Below are 16,661 nucleotides of genomic sequence, written 5' to 3' on the forward strand. Positions count from 1 at the left end.
AAAAAATCTCAGGAGAAGCTCCTAAATTAGCTTAAACTATGATCTGAAGGAAGATCCAAAACCAAGAGACGCACAGGAGAGAAAGTGCAGATAAAGATCTGAAGGAAGCATGCATTCCTCACACTGCCGGCACACATCTGCTGTCAGCTTGTGTTTGACATAACAAGTAAGCAAAGGTAAAGATGCTAGTCATTTCTGGCTCTAGGGGATGGTGCTCATCTCTGTTTCTAAAGCGAAGAGCCAGCGCTATCCAAAACATCTCCGTGGTCATGTGGACAGCATGACTAAACTCCAAAGGTGCATGGAACGCTCTTAACTTTCCCATCAGAGTGGTCCCTATTTTTCTACTTTCGAACTGCTGGTTTGGCAGAAGCTGGGACAAGTAACAGGAACTCACTCTGTTAGGCAGTCCTAGGGATTTCAAACAGCTGAATTGCCGATCTTCTGATCGACAAGCTCAGCATCTTAGCCATTGAGCCACTATGTCCCTTGACATAACAAGTAGACATAAACAAATCAGTGGAAGTATACAATTCTGACAAAAAAGGAAAACATATTGAGATCGAAGTGGTTTTCAATAGTCATTTCTATGCTAGGCATAGTAGACGCAACCATAGATGTTTAAAAACTGAAGACTGAATTGGAATTGGAATTGATTTTATTTGTAGGCCGCCCTTTTCCCTGAGGGGACTCAGGGCGGCTCACAGAAACCAGGGAGAGGGGAATACAATACAATACAGTACTAAGACGACAACACATAATAAAATAATACGCAACATGCATACAACATTCGGGCGGGGTAATGGTCCTTATCCCCAGGCCTGACGGGCGAGCCAGTTCTTCAAGGCTGTGCGGAAGGCCTGGACGGTGGTGAGGGTACGGATCTCTACGGGGAGTTCGTTCCAAAGGGTCGGGGCCGCTACTGAGAAGGCCCTCCTCCTTGTGGTTGCCAGCCGACATTGGCTGGCCGATGGGATGCGGAGGAGGCCCAACCTATGAGATCTTATAGGCCGTAGGGAGGTAATTGGCAGAAGGCGGTCTCTCAAGTATCCAGATCCACTGCCATGTAGGGCTTTATGGGTGGTCAATAGCACCTTGAAGCGCATCCGGAGATCGACAGGTAGCCAGCGCAGCTCGCGGAGGATAGGTGTAATGCGGGTGAATCGGGGTGCACCCGCGATCACTCGCGCGGCTGCGTTCTGTACTAGCTGAAGTCGCCGGATGTTCCTCAAGGGCAGCCCCATGTAGAGCACATTGCAGTATTCCAGCCTAGAGATCACGAGGGCCCGAGTGACTGTTGTGAGAGCCTCCCGGTTCAGGTAGGGTCGCAACTGGCGCACCAGGCGTACCTGGGCGAATGCCCCCCTGGTCACAGCTGCTATATGATGGTCGAATGACAGCTGTGGATCCAGGAGGACTCCCAAGTTGCGAACCCTCTCTGAGGGGTGTAGAATTTGACCCCCCAGCCTGAGTGTTGGATTAATGGCCGAATTTTTGGGAGGAAAACACAACAGCCACTCGGTCTTTTCTGGGTTGAGCACAAGCTTGTTAATCCTCATCCAGTCCATGACGGCTTCGAGTCCCCGGTCCATTACGTCAACCGCTTCATTGATTTGGCACGGGGCGGACAGATACAATTGAGTATCGTCCGCATATTGATGGTATCTAATCCCGTGCCTACGGATGATCTCTCCCAGCGGTTTCATGTAAATGTTAAATAGTAGGGGGGATAAGACCGAACCCTGCGGCACCCCATATTTTAGGGGCCTTGGGGACGATCTCTGCCCTCCTACTAACACCGACTGCGACCTGTCCGAGAGGTAGGAGGAGAACCACCGTAACACGGTGCCTCCCACTCCCACCTCCCGCAGTCTTCGCAGAAGGATACCATGGTCGATGGTATCGAAAGCCGCTGAGAGGTCAAGGAGGACCAGGATGGAGGGATGTCCTTCATCTCTGGCTCTCCAGAGATCATCCATCAATGCGACCAAGGCGGTTTCAGTGCTGTAACCGGGTCTGAAGCCTGACTGGAAGGGGTCTAGATAGTCTGCTTCCTCCAAGGACCGTTGGAGCTGGAAGGCCACCACCTTCTCAACAACCTTCCCCAGAAAGGGGAGGTTGGAGACCGGGCGGTAGTTATTAAGGACAGCTGGATCAAGGGATGACTTCTTCAGGAGGGGTCTCACCACCGCCGCCTTCAGTGCGGCGGGGAAGTTCCCCTCCCGAAGGGAGGCGGTTACTACCGCCTGGATCCAGCCTCGTGTCACCTCACTGCAGTTAGAAACCAGCCATGAGGGACACGGATCCAAAGCACAGGTGGAGGAACTCACAGCTCTCATGGCCTTGTCCACATCCCCGGGGGTAACCTCCTGAAACTCAACCCAGAGCTGTTGAACTTGGTCCCTCTGAGTCTCGGCTGGAACTGCAGGTGTGGAGTCCAAGTCCGTCCGAAACCGAGCAATTTTGTCCGCTAAGAATTGGGCATATTCTTCAGCTCTGCCCTGCAAGGGTTCCCCCGCCTCCCTTTTGTTCAACAGGGAGCGGGTTATCCTAAACAGGGCGGCTGGACGGGACTCAGCGGACGCAACCAGGGAGGCTATATGTGATCTTTTAGCTGCCCTAAGTGCCCTAGTATATTCCCTGGTGCAGGTGGTTACCATTGCTCGGTTCGATGCGGACTTATCGGACCTCCAACGGTGCTCTAGGCATCTCCTCCGGCGCTTCATCTCCCGGAGCTCCTCGGTGAACCAAGGTGGTCTCCGGGATCCGCTGCCTCGGAGGGGCCGCAGTGGCGCAATCCGGTCGAGGGCCTCTGACGCTGCCGAGTGCCACGCAGCAGCCAGAGTCTCTACCGGACTGTGGGTGAGAGTATCAGGAATAACCCCAAGCTCTGTCTGGAACCTTACTGGCTCCATAAGACGCCTGGGGCGGAACCACCTGGTCGGTTCCTCCTCCCTACAGTGGGGGTTTGGCCTCCGGAAGTCGAGCCTCAGTAGGCAATGGTCTGACCACGACAGGGGTACGATGTCACTCCCCCTCAGACCAAGATCACACATCCACTGCTCCGAGAGAAATACAAGGTCAAGCATGTGTCCCGCCGAATGGGTTGGGCCTCGAATTACTTGAGTCAAGCCCATGGCTGTCATGGAAGCCATGAACTCCTGCGCCCCATCAGAGTTTTCACCGAGCGTCGGCAGATTAAAGTCCCCCAGGACCATCAGCCTAGGGAACTCAACTGCCAGCTCGGCTACTGACTCGAGGAGCGAGGGGAGGGCTGCTGCAACGCTGTTGGGAGGCAGGTACGTTAGCAGCAAACCCACTTGACCCTTGAGGTCCAACTTTAACAGCAAAGACTCACACCCGACAATCTCCGGAGCAGGGACCCTACGAGGAACTAACGACTCCCGGATAACAGCGGCCACACCCCCACCCCTTCCCTGGGCTCTCGGCTGATGCAGCACCTGAAATCCTTCTGGGCACAGTTCTACAAGGGGGACTCCTCCCTCTGGGCCCAGCCAGGTCTCAGTAATACATGCCAGGTCTGCCCTCTCGTCTAAAATTAAGTCCCGGACGAGAGGTGCTTTATGTACAACAGACCTGGCATTTAGCGACAACAGCCTGAGACCAGGGTCCTGATTACTTACACCATCTGGTCTTGGAGTGGGACTCCTAGGGCCGGAAGGAGGGATCTCTGTGATGTAGCGAACCCTCCTTCCCCGGTAATGGCCTGCCCTAGAGTCCCCGCCGTATCTGCCCCTCCCTGTCACGACCGCAATACCCCGACCCTCTCCCGTGTCTTTGGCCCCCTCAGCCACCCCCATAGCCCCCGCAACTCCCGGCAGGTCCTCCGAATCAAGCACACTCATTTATACACTCAAGCAGTCCCCACGTGATAATTAAAACACATAAAATACAAGAGTCATAGGGTAATAAAAAGTGGGATCATCCAATTCACACATTCAATCCCATGCACTCAGCATACCATTTAAAAGTTTGCGCAGCGTCCGTAGATCTTATAAAAGAGTATATATAGAAGGGGGAGTAGCCTTCGTCCCCTCTTATGTATTTGGGAAGGTCCCAAAAAGTCCAGGCGATTAGAAGAAATTGTTAAAGCTTAGACATGAGCAAAACACTTCTATGTTCTCCTGAGAACACCATGAGCAACATAAATTGCTCACATCTCTTTCAACAGGGACTGTGGAACTCTCCCCTTTTCATTATCATTGGTTCCGACCTCCATTTTCTGCATGAACCCACTTGAGGGGAATTTTTAAGATCTGCACAATTTTTCTGTGTATGGAGTGTGTATGGTGTGATTGTTGATGAATGAACCAACCTAATTTTAATTAATTTTTATTATTATGCTATTGTATTTTTGTATGTTTTTAATTGACTATAGTGGGGTATGTATGAGAGAATGACTGGGAATACATCTGAGAGGACTGAGGGCACGGCCTGGTGACTCCTCCACTGAGTGCATAAGCAGAAGTGGTAGGGGGGCCCAGGCCTACCCCTCGTCCTAGAATGAGTGATAGATGTGGCCTGCCGGGAAGAGTGTGGGCCATGGGAGGGGGGTCTATTGGGATGGGGGCGGGCCAGAGCATCCCGGTCATGATGGGGAGGGGCAGGTACGACAGGAGTTACAGGGCTAGCCATTACCGGGGAAGGAGGGCTCGCTACGTCACAGCAATCCCTCGTTCCGGCCCTGTAAGCTCAACTCAAGGACCGGGTAGCAAGAGAAGCCAGGGCCCTGGTCTCAGGTTGTTGCTGCTAAATGCCAGATCTGTGATTCATAAAGCTCCCCTCGTCCGGGACTTGACGAGTATTGGCATGTATTACTGAAACATGGTTGGGCCTTGAGGGAGGAGTCCCCCTCTCAGAAATGTGCCCGGAAGGGCTCCACCAACCACGACACCATAAAAGGGGTGGGGGAGTGGCAATTATTATCCGAGGATCATTAGCTCCTCACAGGAGGCCTGCTCCGGAGATTGTGGGGTGTGAGTCCCTTCTTTTGAAGTTGGACCTAGGGGTTCAAGTGGGCTTGCTTTTGACATACCTACCTCCCAGCTGCGTCACAACAGCCCTGCCTGTGCTTCTGGAGTCAGTAGCCGGGTTGGCGGTTGAGTTCCCCAGATTGTTAGTACTGGGGGACTTCTGCCGTCCCTAGGCGAACACTCTGATGGGGCCCAGGAGTTCATGGCTTCCATGACAGCCATGGACTTGACCCAGGTAATTCAGGGTCCGACTCATAGAGCAGGACACACACTCAACCTAATGTTTCTCTCAGGGCAGTGGAGACGTGATCTTGAGTTAAGGGGAGTAGAGATCTCAGCCTTGTCATGGTCAGATCACTTCGTGTTGAGGCTTGATTTTCAGAAGCTACTCCCCCACCGCAGGGAGGGGGAACCGATTAAGTGGTTCCGCCCCAGGCGCCTGATGGACCCGTTGGGATTTCAGAAGGAGCTTGGGGAGATACCCGACTCTCTTGCCCGCAATCCGACAGAGTCCTTGGTCGCCGCCTAGAATACAACGGTGACTGAGGAGCTAGATCGGATTGCGCCTTTGCGGCCTCTCCGCGGCAGTGGATCCAGGAGGGCACCTTCCACATTTACCAAGGAACTCCGGGAGATGAAGCGCCAAAAGAGACATCTAGAGCGACGTTGGAGGGTTAGCAACTCCAAATCTGACCGAACACTACTAAGAGCCTTTACTAGGACTTATTTAGTGGCGATACGGGCAGCAAAATGTGCGCATTTTTCCGCTCTTATTGCATCCGCAGAATCTCACCCAGCTGCCTTGTTTAGGATAACCCGTTCCCTCCTGAAAGGGGGGGAAATGGGGGATGCCTTACAGGGATGAGCTGAGGAGTTTGCTCAGTTTCTGTCGGACAAAATCGCTCAGATTCGGACAGACCTGGACTCCATTTGGACAGAACCAGCGGAGATGCCGAGGGAGGGCCTTGTTCAGACTTTCTGGAATGAGTTCCAGCTTGTCACTCCTGATGAAGTGGACAAGGCCATGGGAGCGATGAGTGCCTCCACCTGTTTACTGGATCCGTGTCCCTCCTGGCTAGTTTCGACCAGCAGGGAGGTAACACAAGGCTGGCTCCAGAGAATTACAAACACTTCGTTGCGGGAGGGATCTTTTCCACAACCTCTGAAGGAGGCGGTGGTGAGACCCCTCTTCAAGAAGCCTTCTCTGGACCCAGCTATTCTTAAAAACTATCGTCCAGTCTCCAACCTCCCTTTTTTAGGGAAGCTTGTTGAGAAGGTGGTGGCCCTCCAACTCCGACGGACCTTGGACGAAGCAGATTACCAAGACCCTTTTCAGTCTGGTTTCAGGCCTGGTTACTGCACCGAAACCGCTTTGGTCACACTGACCGATGATCTCTGGCAGGCCAGGGATAGAGGTCATTCCTCTATCCTTGTGCTCCTTGACCTCTCAGCGGCCTTCGATACCATCGACCATGGTATCCTTCTGCGACGGCTGGAAGAGGTGGAAGTGGGAGGCACCGTTCTCTGTTGCGGCTCCAGCCCTATGGAACGAGCTACCCCCAGAGATCTGGACCCTACCCACTCTCATGGCCTTCCGAAAAGCTATCAAAACCTGGCTTTTCTGGCAGGCCTGGGACTGTTGACCTCTTGACTGAGGTCCAGCCCCGCTTAGACTGGGTGCATGTTGTGTTTCTTTTAATTTGCTGTGTTTTATTTCTTTTAATCTTTTCTTAATATTTCTTATTTCTGTAAGCCGCCTGGAGTCCTCCGGGATTGGGCAGCCTATAAATTCAATAAATGGAAATGGAACAAATGTCCACTTTTCATTCTTGGAGTCTTTCTTCCTTTCAGGAACACCTGAACCTGATCCTGTCACCAGCCATACACAAGAATGGTGAGATGGGAAGCAAAATTATTGGAGGTCCAGTTTTGGGGATCAGTTAAATTCAGGGTCTGTAGAGCAATTTTGCAGGCAAACTGCACAGACAGGCTGACATATGAATGAAAATTATGCAATGAAAAGATAAAAGGGTACAGATGCCTTTTTTTTTACTGCTTCGTGTTTCTTCCCAGTCAACACATTTTTTTTCTTGAGAAATTCTGATTGTCCTCTAGGAAAATATGAAAGCAATTCAACCCCAACATTGGTAGGGAATGTACACCACTGATGGTTTTTTGTTCTTTCTACTCAAGGACTCCATCACCAGATTAAATAGCAATAGCAGTTAGACTTATATACCACTTCATAGTGCTTTACAGCCCTCTCTAAGCAGTTTACAGAGTCAGCCTACTGCCCCCAATAATCTGGGTTCTCATTTTACCCACCTCGGAAGGATGGAAGGCTGAGTCAACCTTGAGCCAGTGAGATTTGAACTGCTGAACTGCAGGTAGCAGTCAGCTGAAGTAGCCTGCAGTACTGCACTCTAACCACTGCACCACCTCAGCTCAGCAAGGTGACATTTGAGTTTTGAGTGCAGTTCTTCCTCTATTTTGATCAGCGTCCAGAAACTGGACAAAACACAAGAGAAATATTAGGAGATTTGATGAAGTATTGGAAATTCTGAAACAGACTCCCCATCTCCGCACTTGCAGATCTGGGGAAAAGAAACGAGCCCTGCATAAATTTCTCTCATCTTTATGTAGAATTTTTTATATAGACTTTACAGCATAGTTATGCTAATATTGATTTATAACTACTATAATAGTGTCTTAACTATTGTGCTGAGGTTAAAGCCAGCAGGATTGACTAAATAAGACATTGTTGGTTAATACTAGGGTTATAATTTGAAAAGTGTAATGTTCATGTGAATCAACCTAAGTTCCATCTGCCATTGTCAAATGAGCGAGAAAAAAAACTTGCTTGCAGTTGAATCTAATCATTAGATGCCACAGATCTCCTGCCATAACTGAAGGGGTCAGATGCAGTGGTGGGATTCAGCCAGTTTGTACCACTATGGGACAACCGGTTGTTAACTTTCTGAGCAGTTTGGTGAACTGGTTGTTGGAAGAAACCATTAGGACAGAGAACCGGTTGTTACATTATTTGAATCCCACCACTGATCAGATGCTTGCAGTTTTGTGCTATTTCACTGCACAACACCATGGATAGAATGAAAACTCTTCTCCATTTCATTTATGGTATCCCACTCAAAGCAGAATTAAATCTTATTTCAAAGCAACATGTCTGAAGACCTTAAGGGGTAAAAGAGAGACAAAATTTATCAAGAAGGCAGGTAGGCATTGATCAGGCTGTGGTCTCCAAGATAAAGTTGCTAATCAGACATATTCAGAAGATATTCAAGAAATGCTGGAATACTCCTGCAGAAGATGCGCATCTGCTGAAATTATTTCTTAGCTCAACTCTAACGACAAGGACTAATACTGCATTTGCATTCACTCTTCCTGCTTTCACATCTCCTGAGGTCTTAGGACCAGCAGATCCTGAGTGGAAATGTATGCTAAGAAAGAACGCCCATGCCAAATCACCAGCCACCAATGTGGTCATTAATGCTTCGCTTGCTTTTTCATAATGTTTATTTTTTGCTCTAGCATTTTAAAATTGCAAATTTCTCTAGAAATCCTGGGGAAAGAGTGAAATATAAATCTAGCAATAAATATATGATACAGATATATGCTGCCCACAACCATTGCAAGATCTTGTACACCTCAAAGTCTTACTTTCTTGAGTCTCACCTTGGAAAAAAACACAACATCTCATTCTATAAAATGACAACAGATAATTGAATTCTTTTTTTAAAAAATAAAATAAAAAAGATACTAGCAAGTATAATTTCTGAACATTTTGCTTCCTCTGTTCAAACATGGTCATACCAAGACAGTCACCACTTTCAGTGTTAATCCTTGTAGGTCGCTGCCCAAACGCCGTTCTTGCAAGCTTCCATTCAGCCCCTTCTTCGAGTCCCACGTTGCCAACTGCAAATGGAAATAACACTGCTGTCAGGGTTCCAAATAGCATCCAAAAGTAAATCAGAGTCCAAGGCAAAGTATTGCTCAAAGTTCCAATTTATTAAGAGAACCATGTTGGCATATCGGGAAAACCCAAATCTGAAAGCTTCCCAGTTTTCCCCACCCAGTTGAAAGTTCAAGATCTTGCCCGCACACCCACAAGTCCATCACATGGTCCAATCTCCCACTGCCATGCTGGCAGTTCCATCCATCCAATTCCGGTCAGGTGCAGAGGTGCAAAGACAAAGGATGACCTTGGCTTTCTAGAAAGAATTTGGTTATGGCTACATATCATCTAACTCCTTATGATTCCCCCTTCCCATTTTCCCACAATAGAAAATGTATAGTAGAATAATGGAAAGTGTGTCAGGCCAAAGATCCCAAAGAAAAGATGGCTGCAGGCCTGATAACTGAAATGAGGGGAAAGTAATGTATATTTCTCTAAAGTATCTCTGTGGCATACAAAACAGGGACAAAACAAGGAGCAGGCCAGAGAATATTCCAGAAGTCTGAGAACCAGAATTAAAAACTTTGAGCTCTGACTTGGTGATTCATTTTATAAGTGACTGAGTAATGAAGAAACACAGACAATGTGGTGTTGTTTATTCACTCAGATTATATATCAATAGAACTTTTTCGGTTCTACTATGTCCCTATTGATATTAGTAACGATGAGTTCCACTGACCAGTTCTTAATTTCAATTGTTAATTGGAAATGTATATTTTTAGGACAGGAAGATATCGTATTTTTCGGAGTATAAGATGCACTTTTCTCCCCCAGAAAAGTGTGAAAATCTGGGTGCATCTTATACACTGAATACAGCATTTTTGGCCTCCTGAAACTCTGCCAACTTTGCAAAAATGGATGTGTAGAGGGTTTGGGAGGCCTGCAAAGTGCTCCTGGGGGCTGGGGAGGGCAAAAACAAGCAAAAAACGGGCTGTTGTTTGCTCATTTTTGCCCCTCCCCCAGCCCCCAGGAACACTCTACAAGCCTCCCAAAGCCTACACATGCCCTGTTTTTCACACAAAAAAAAATGAGGCATGAAGAGGTTTTGGGAGGCCTACAGTGGAAAAACTTTTTTTTAATATTTACCTCTTCAAAATCTTGGTGCATCTTATACTCCAATGTGTCTTATACTCCAAAAATATGGTAGTTCAATTCAGATTACATATCAACAAGACCCATCTGAGTTTGCGATAAATATTTTGTGCCCACAATATGCAAAATTCTCCCAAATCCAAAAGCCGCATGATGACTTTCCATAGTTTTTTGGCCAGGAGAAAAGTGATATTAGAATCACCTTGTGGTCTTCTATCCCAACATTAACCAGATGTTGCTGGGCTTAGCTAACCTAGAAATCAGCCAAGATTGACCAGGAGTTGCATCTACAGTAGTAATGCCATTATCAGACAACTGAAGTTTTCTTCTTCATAGTCACATGAACAAATCCATGAAGCTTTCCTAATTGTACACACATAACTAACCTGCTGCACATACATCTCTGGCAAATAGATGGGGAAGAAATGGACGTAGTGACAGATTTTATTTTCCTGGGCTCCAAGATCACCGCAGATGGGGACTGCAGCCAAGAAATTAAAAGACGCTTGCTCCTGGGGAGGAACGCTATGGCAAATCTAGACAGCATACTAAAAAGCAGAGACATTACCCTGCCAACAAAAGTGTGTATGGTCAAAACAATGGTTTTCCCAGTTGCAATGGATGTCTGTGAAAGTTGAACTGTAAGAAAGACTGAGCACCAATGAATTGAGGCCTTTGAACTCTGGTGCTGAAGAAGACTCCTGCAAGTCCCTTGGACTGCAAGGTGATCAAACTGGTAAGTCCTAGAGTAGATCAACCCTGACTCTTTAGAAGGCCCGATCCTGAAGAGAAAACTCAAATACTTTGGCCACCTAATGAGAAGGAAGGACTCCCTGGAGAGAGAGCCTAATGCTGGGAACGATTGAGGTCAAAAGAAGAAGGGAATGGCAGAGAATGAGGTGGCTGGATAGAGTCACTGAAGCAGTCGCCGTGAGCTTCAATGGACTCCAGAGGATATTGGAGGACAGGAAGACCTGGAGGAATGTTGTCCATGGGGTCACGATGGGTCAGACACCACTTCATAACTAACAACAACAAAGCTAAGTTCTTCTGGAATGCTGTTTCAACTTCCTGGTTTATCGCAGAACCATGCTATTCCATGGTGATCTACAGAAGTCCCCGGCTTAGCTTTTGAGCCAAGACAAAGTCAGCAAGCGACTATTTACCTGCAATTTTAAGTGATTAAACTACATAAAAGCATTGTACTCCTCTCTATTTACAGTATCAGAAATGCCACTGTGAGATACTATTTGCTAGTGATCACATTGAAGTGCCTTGCATCTCTCAAGCACTTCTTACTGATAGGACTTCATTTCCTCATTTTTGTTCCCATAAAAAATGCATTTGTTCATTTTAAGGCAGTGCTTCGTTATTCCATCAAAACTGATTGGAAACATCAGTAGCATTAATCTGGGTTCACGGTACAACACAGGCTTTGTGCCACACACACACTCCCAAGGTGATGTTGCTTTACTGCAATGCAAATTATAGAATCAAAGAATTGAAAGGAAAATAAATTGGAAACCATAACAATGTCACCCCAGAGAAATTTTGCTACAGGAATAGAATCGTACAGTAGGAAAGACCATGAAATTTAAGGCCTCACTATGGAATATGGCCCACACGACTACCTTTGTTTCTGTGGGCAGAGGATAAAAGCAAGAGAGAGGGAAAGGAAATAAAAAGTAATATGATGAACTAACTTCATAAATTAAGACTAGCAAGAGTATTAAACGCCTTGTGCAATGAACCTGAATCTAAAATTAGGATGCAAGAGTATTCTGTGCTTACCAGGTCTGGACTGGGATTAGTCTTATTTTGTCCTCATATTTTGCACATGGCTATATTTGATCTTTTTTTTTTTTTGACACTTACAACTTTTGAAATTAAAACCAGAATCAGTGGCTAAGACGCTGAGCTTGTCGATCAGAAAGGTCAGCAGTTCGAATCCCTAATGCCATGTAATGGAGTGAGATCCTGTTACTTGTCCCAGCATCTTCCAACCTAGCAGTTTGAAAGCATGTAAAAATGCAAGTAGAAAAATAGGAACCACCTTTGGTGGGAAGGTAACAGTGTTCCATGTGCCTTCGGTGTTTAGTCATGCCGGCCACATGACCAGAGATGTCTTTGGACAGTGCTGGCTCTTTGGCTTTGAAACAGAGATGAGCACTGCCCCCTAAAGTCGGGAACGACTAGCACATATGTGCGAGGGGAACCTTTACCTTTAGATATAGTCTGAGAATTGATAGGGAGAAGCATCTTAACTCTCTTTCTCCTGACCAAACTATCTAAACCAGGGGTATCCAACTTTGGCACCTTTGATACTTGTGGACTTTGATTCCCAGAATACTGGGAATTGAAGTCCACAACGCTTAAATGTGCCAAAGTCTGAGTTCCCTGATCTAAGCTTTGCTGCATCTTTGTCCTCTGCAATGGAGTCCTTCCCTCTCCTCTTAGGAATCCAGACTACTTTCCACCCCAGTGAGGGACAAATTGAGGATTAATAGCAAACTCAAATTATTTGGCTTTTTTTAGCCCATGCAATTTAGTGTCAGGGTTGGATCACCCCTGGATCTTATCTTACAGACAGTGTAGAATACCCAATTCCATGCAATGTGGAATCCACACTGCACATCGGGCATTGATACAATTGAGCAGGTCCAGAGGTATTTCACAAGAAGGGTACTCCATTCCTCTGCTCACAATAGAATCCCTTATGCCACCAGGCTCGAAATTTTGGGCTTGGTAAACCTAGAACTACACCGCCTACAATCTGACCTATGCACAGTACACAAAATTGTCTGCTACAACATCCTACCTGTCTATGACTACTTCAGCTTCAACCTCAACAATACTTGGGCAAACAATAGATACAAACTCAAGGTAAATTGCTCCAAACTCAACTGCAGAAAATACGACTTCAGCAACATAGTGGTCAATGCCTGGAATGCTCTACCTGACTGCGTTGTTACATCCTCTAACACCCACAGCTTCAACCATAAACTGTCTACCATGAACTTCACCAGCGTACCTACCATCCCTGTCCTACTGTCCCCCTTTATTTGTACTTATTTCCTTTGTTCATGTCCATGTTTATACTTATACCTGTTATCTTGTACACATTTGACAAACTGAATAAATAAAATAAAATAAATAAATTGCAGACAGTTGAATCTCACTAAGTCTCCCTGAATGGCAGATATTACTTAAGATGCTACATATTAAGCCAATCATATGACCTGTATGCTCCATAAGACTCATGGGTTGTTGGAGAAGACTCTTGAGAGCCCCTTGGACTGCAAGGAGATCAAATCAGAAATCAACCCCAATTGTTCTTTGGAAGGACAGATCCTGAAGATGAAGCTCAAATACTTTGGCCACCAAATGAGAAGAGATGACTCATTGGAAAAGACCCTGATATTGGGAAAGATGGAAGGCAAAAGGAGAAGGAGATAGCAGAGGATGAAAGGTTTAGATAGTGTTGTTGATGCAATGAACATGAATTTGGGCAAACTCCAGGAGATGGTGGAGGATGGGGAGGATGGTAAGCTATGATCCATGGGATCATGAAGAATTGGACATGACTTACAACTGAACAAAAGCAATATAAGACTTGTACCACAGTGATGATTCTTAGCTAACACAATGAAAGCAGGATTTGTGATTATACAATTATACTCCACTAGCTAGTCTCAAAGAAACACAGAAGCCTATTCTTCAGAAGATTTCAAGTCCCATCATAGGCAGCTCCCAACTTTCTTACTCGCGTGCAATCTATATCCAAATAAAATGTTATAGTCTTCACCTTTCTGAGAACTTTTTATTCCATGAGGCAAAAATAATAACTTTCAGCATCTGCCATATGCTTCTTTATCCCTCAATGCATTGTCCTAAAATTTGAACACATCTTCCTAAAAATAATAAGAGCTTGATGCATATGAAGGCACGACACCAGCTGTGATTTCACATAGTGGTGTACATAATTATTATTAAATATACAACAATGTGGAATCACAGCTGCCAGTTCATTTGCATCATCAGTCAATTGCAAAAAGCAGCTTTCCTTGGAACAGCTTACATCTTGCAATGAGCCCTTTAACACCATCCGAACAATACACAGATGTTGTTCTGTCTATCCCAGGTCATTGAGAAAGACTGGATAGGTGGATAAAAATGCCAAATCCAGTCTAAACATCTGGCTAACTATGCAGTGAACAATAATAGCAATACATACTAATTAATTAATCAAAAATTAAAATCTTCACTCTGAAATTTGCAATACAAACTGATCATTGCCACATCAATTATCTAAACTATGGATAGTTGATGTGGAAATACCAGGGGATAGTAGAACAGGAGACAAAGAATTGAGGAAAATCGGAAAGTATCAAGGTCTAAAAATCAAAGTGGAAAGATTGTGGCATAAATTGGCCATGATGGTCCCAGTGTGGACTTACTGGGAACTATTCCCAAAAACCTTAGACAGCATTTAGAAAATTTAAGCACTGACAACATTTCCATCCAGTCTAAACATCTGGCTCACTGTGCAACCAACCACATAATGTATAGTTGGGGGGAAAAAACACATCACTTCTTATCTCTAAAGAAAAGAAAACTGACTTTGTTCCCTGAAGATCTCCAGCAGGGAACAGGAGTCTATTAGGAGTGCTCTTCATATAAATCCTTCATCTTATGATCAGCAAGGAGGAAGGTATAAATAAACCGTATATCACAGAAAACACTGCCAGTCTCCTGTGACCTCCTTCAAGGAGACTGAACTACAGGGAACACTGGGCAACCTCTAAAATGTTTTATGGTTTGGATGTTCAGTTCAATATAAATTCATCAAGTATTACCCTCTGTATTAGCTGTTTCATTTGTCAGGGGGTTTACACACCACAAGCTATAAGATCCAATCAAAAAAAATCCTGCAGCCAGTTTTGTTCAATCTTAACCCTACCATGAAGGAACTCTGAGGTTGGAAGACATCTGCTTTAAACTCTTACTGTTCTTATGCTACTCTATTTCTTTTTTTTGTCCATGTGATGCATGGTTTATTTAGAACATATGCATAAGTGCACCTTCTTGAAGGTATGTCTCACAATAGGATTTCCGAGCAACCCTGATTGAACATTGTTTTTCAGTCCATAAGCTGCCTGTTCATGTAGGGTGATCATGAAATAGGTAAAGTACTTTCTTAAGCTAATCAGTGTGGGTAAGAGTATGAGACCTTTTTCGTGCGGCTGTTGACAAAAAATAGGATTGCCGACATGATTACCAATGTCTGATGACAGATATGGAAGAAAAATAAGAGGAGGAGGAAGAAGAAGAAGAGGAGGAGGAGGAGGAGGAGGAGGAGGAGGAGGAGGAGGAGGAGGAGGAAGAGGAGTTGTTGGTGGTGGTAGTGGAGGAGGAGCAGGAGGAGGAGGAGGAAGAGGAGGAGGAGAGGAGAAGGAGGAGGAGAAGGAGGAGGAGAAGGGGAAGAAGAAGGGGAAGAAGAAGAAGAAGAAGAAGAAGAAGAAGAAGAAGAAGAAGAAGAAGAAGAAGAAGAAGAAGAAGAAGAAGAGGAGGAGGAGGAGGAGGAGGAGGAGGAGGAGGAGGAGGAGGAGGAGGAGGAGGAGGAGGAGGAGGAGGGGGGGGAGGGAGGGAGGGAGGGAGGGAGGGAGGAAGGATTTAAGGAAGAGAGAAACATTGATGGGTTCTGAGTAATCTAGATGATTACAAAAACTCACAAACTTCTCCAGTGGATGTCTGTGGAGATTCTCAATCATCCAGGTCATGGTTATCCCAGAAGTGCTTTTGCCAAAGGGAAGAAGCTTCTTGGATGAGAAGCCAAATGTTTTCAAAGGAAAAAAATGAGAAAGTCCAGTTGCCTTTTAGAAAAAGCACCTCTTGGTTCTCCAGTGGATCAGCACTGATAGAGAAACGTCTATATCACTAGGTGAAGGGAAGCTTAAGGCTAATGTATATTGGTCATGTTTACTGAAAGTATTCATTGTAGTTAAAGCAGGAATTAATAAGAAGTTGTTTTGAAGCCAAGTACATATCCAGATTTATTACTGCCCGTATTGGTCTATAGAAAAAAACCCATATCTTCTCCACTGTGCCATAATAACATGTCTTGTCATTCCCAAGATTGGGGGGAGGGAGTCCTTTCAGTCTTTCTCTCCAACCATATTACCTATTGCATTTATTTATTTATTTATTTATTTATTTATTTATTTATTTATTTATTTATTTATTTATTTATTTATTTATTATTATTTATTTATTTATTTATTTTGTATATTTATATGCCGCCCAATCCCGAAGGACTCTGGGCGGCTTACAAAAAATATAAGAAAAAAAAACACATAACGATAAAAAGAAAACAGTTTAAAAACAGCAACACCCTCATACATTCATTCTAATCGGGGCTGGACCTCAACAGTGAGGTCAACAGCCCCAGGCCTGCCGGAACAGCCAGGTTTTTACAGCTTTCCTGAAGGCCATGAGAGTGGGTATGGTCCGGATCTCCGGGGGTAGCTGGTTCCAGAGAGTCGGAGCAGCCACAGAGAAGGCTCTCCTCTGAGGGCCCGCCAGCTGACACTGTTTGGCTGACT

The 16,661-nt window shown here is 45.6% G+C and overlaps 1 protein-coding gene across 7 annotated transcripts in view; it reads right to left on the bottom strand.

Moving 5' to 3' along the window:
• GRID1 (glutamate ionotropic receptor delta type subunit 1) overlaps positions 1 to 16,661 on the bottom strand; it is a 763,397-nt gene that overhangs the window by 64,758 nt on the left and 681,978 nt on the right. For 6 of the 7 annotated variants that reach the window (XM_087702060.1, XM_087702058.1, XM_087702062.1 and 3 more), the window contains exon 9: positions 8,826 to 8,927. In XM_087702060.1, coding sequence (XP_087558186.1) covers positions 8,826 to 8,927 — 102 coding nt within the window. The remainder of the gene's footprint in view (positions 1 to 8,825; positions 8,928 to 16,661) is intronic. The other variant, XM_087702059.1, reaches the window with a different exon arrangement.

Source organism: Thamnophis sirtalis, unplaced genomic scaffold, assembly GCF_051295495.1.
Source record: "Thamnophis sirtalis isolate CommonGarterSnake01/CBP01778 unplaced genomic scaffold, rThaSir2_p1.2 scaffold_15, whole genome shotgun sequence".
Taxonomy (NCBI): domain Eukaryota; kingdom Metazoa; phylum Chordata; class Lepidosauria; order Squamata; family Natricidae; genus Thamnophis; species Thamnophis sirtalis.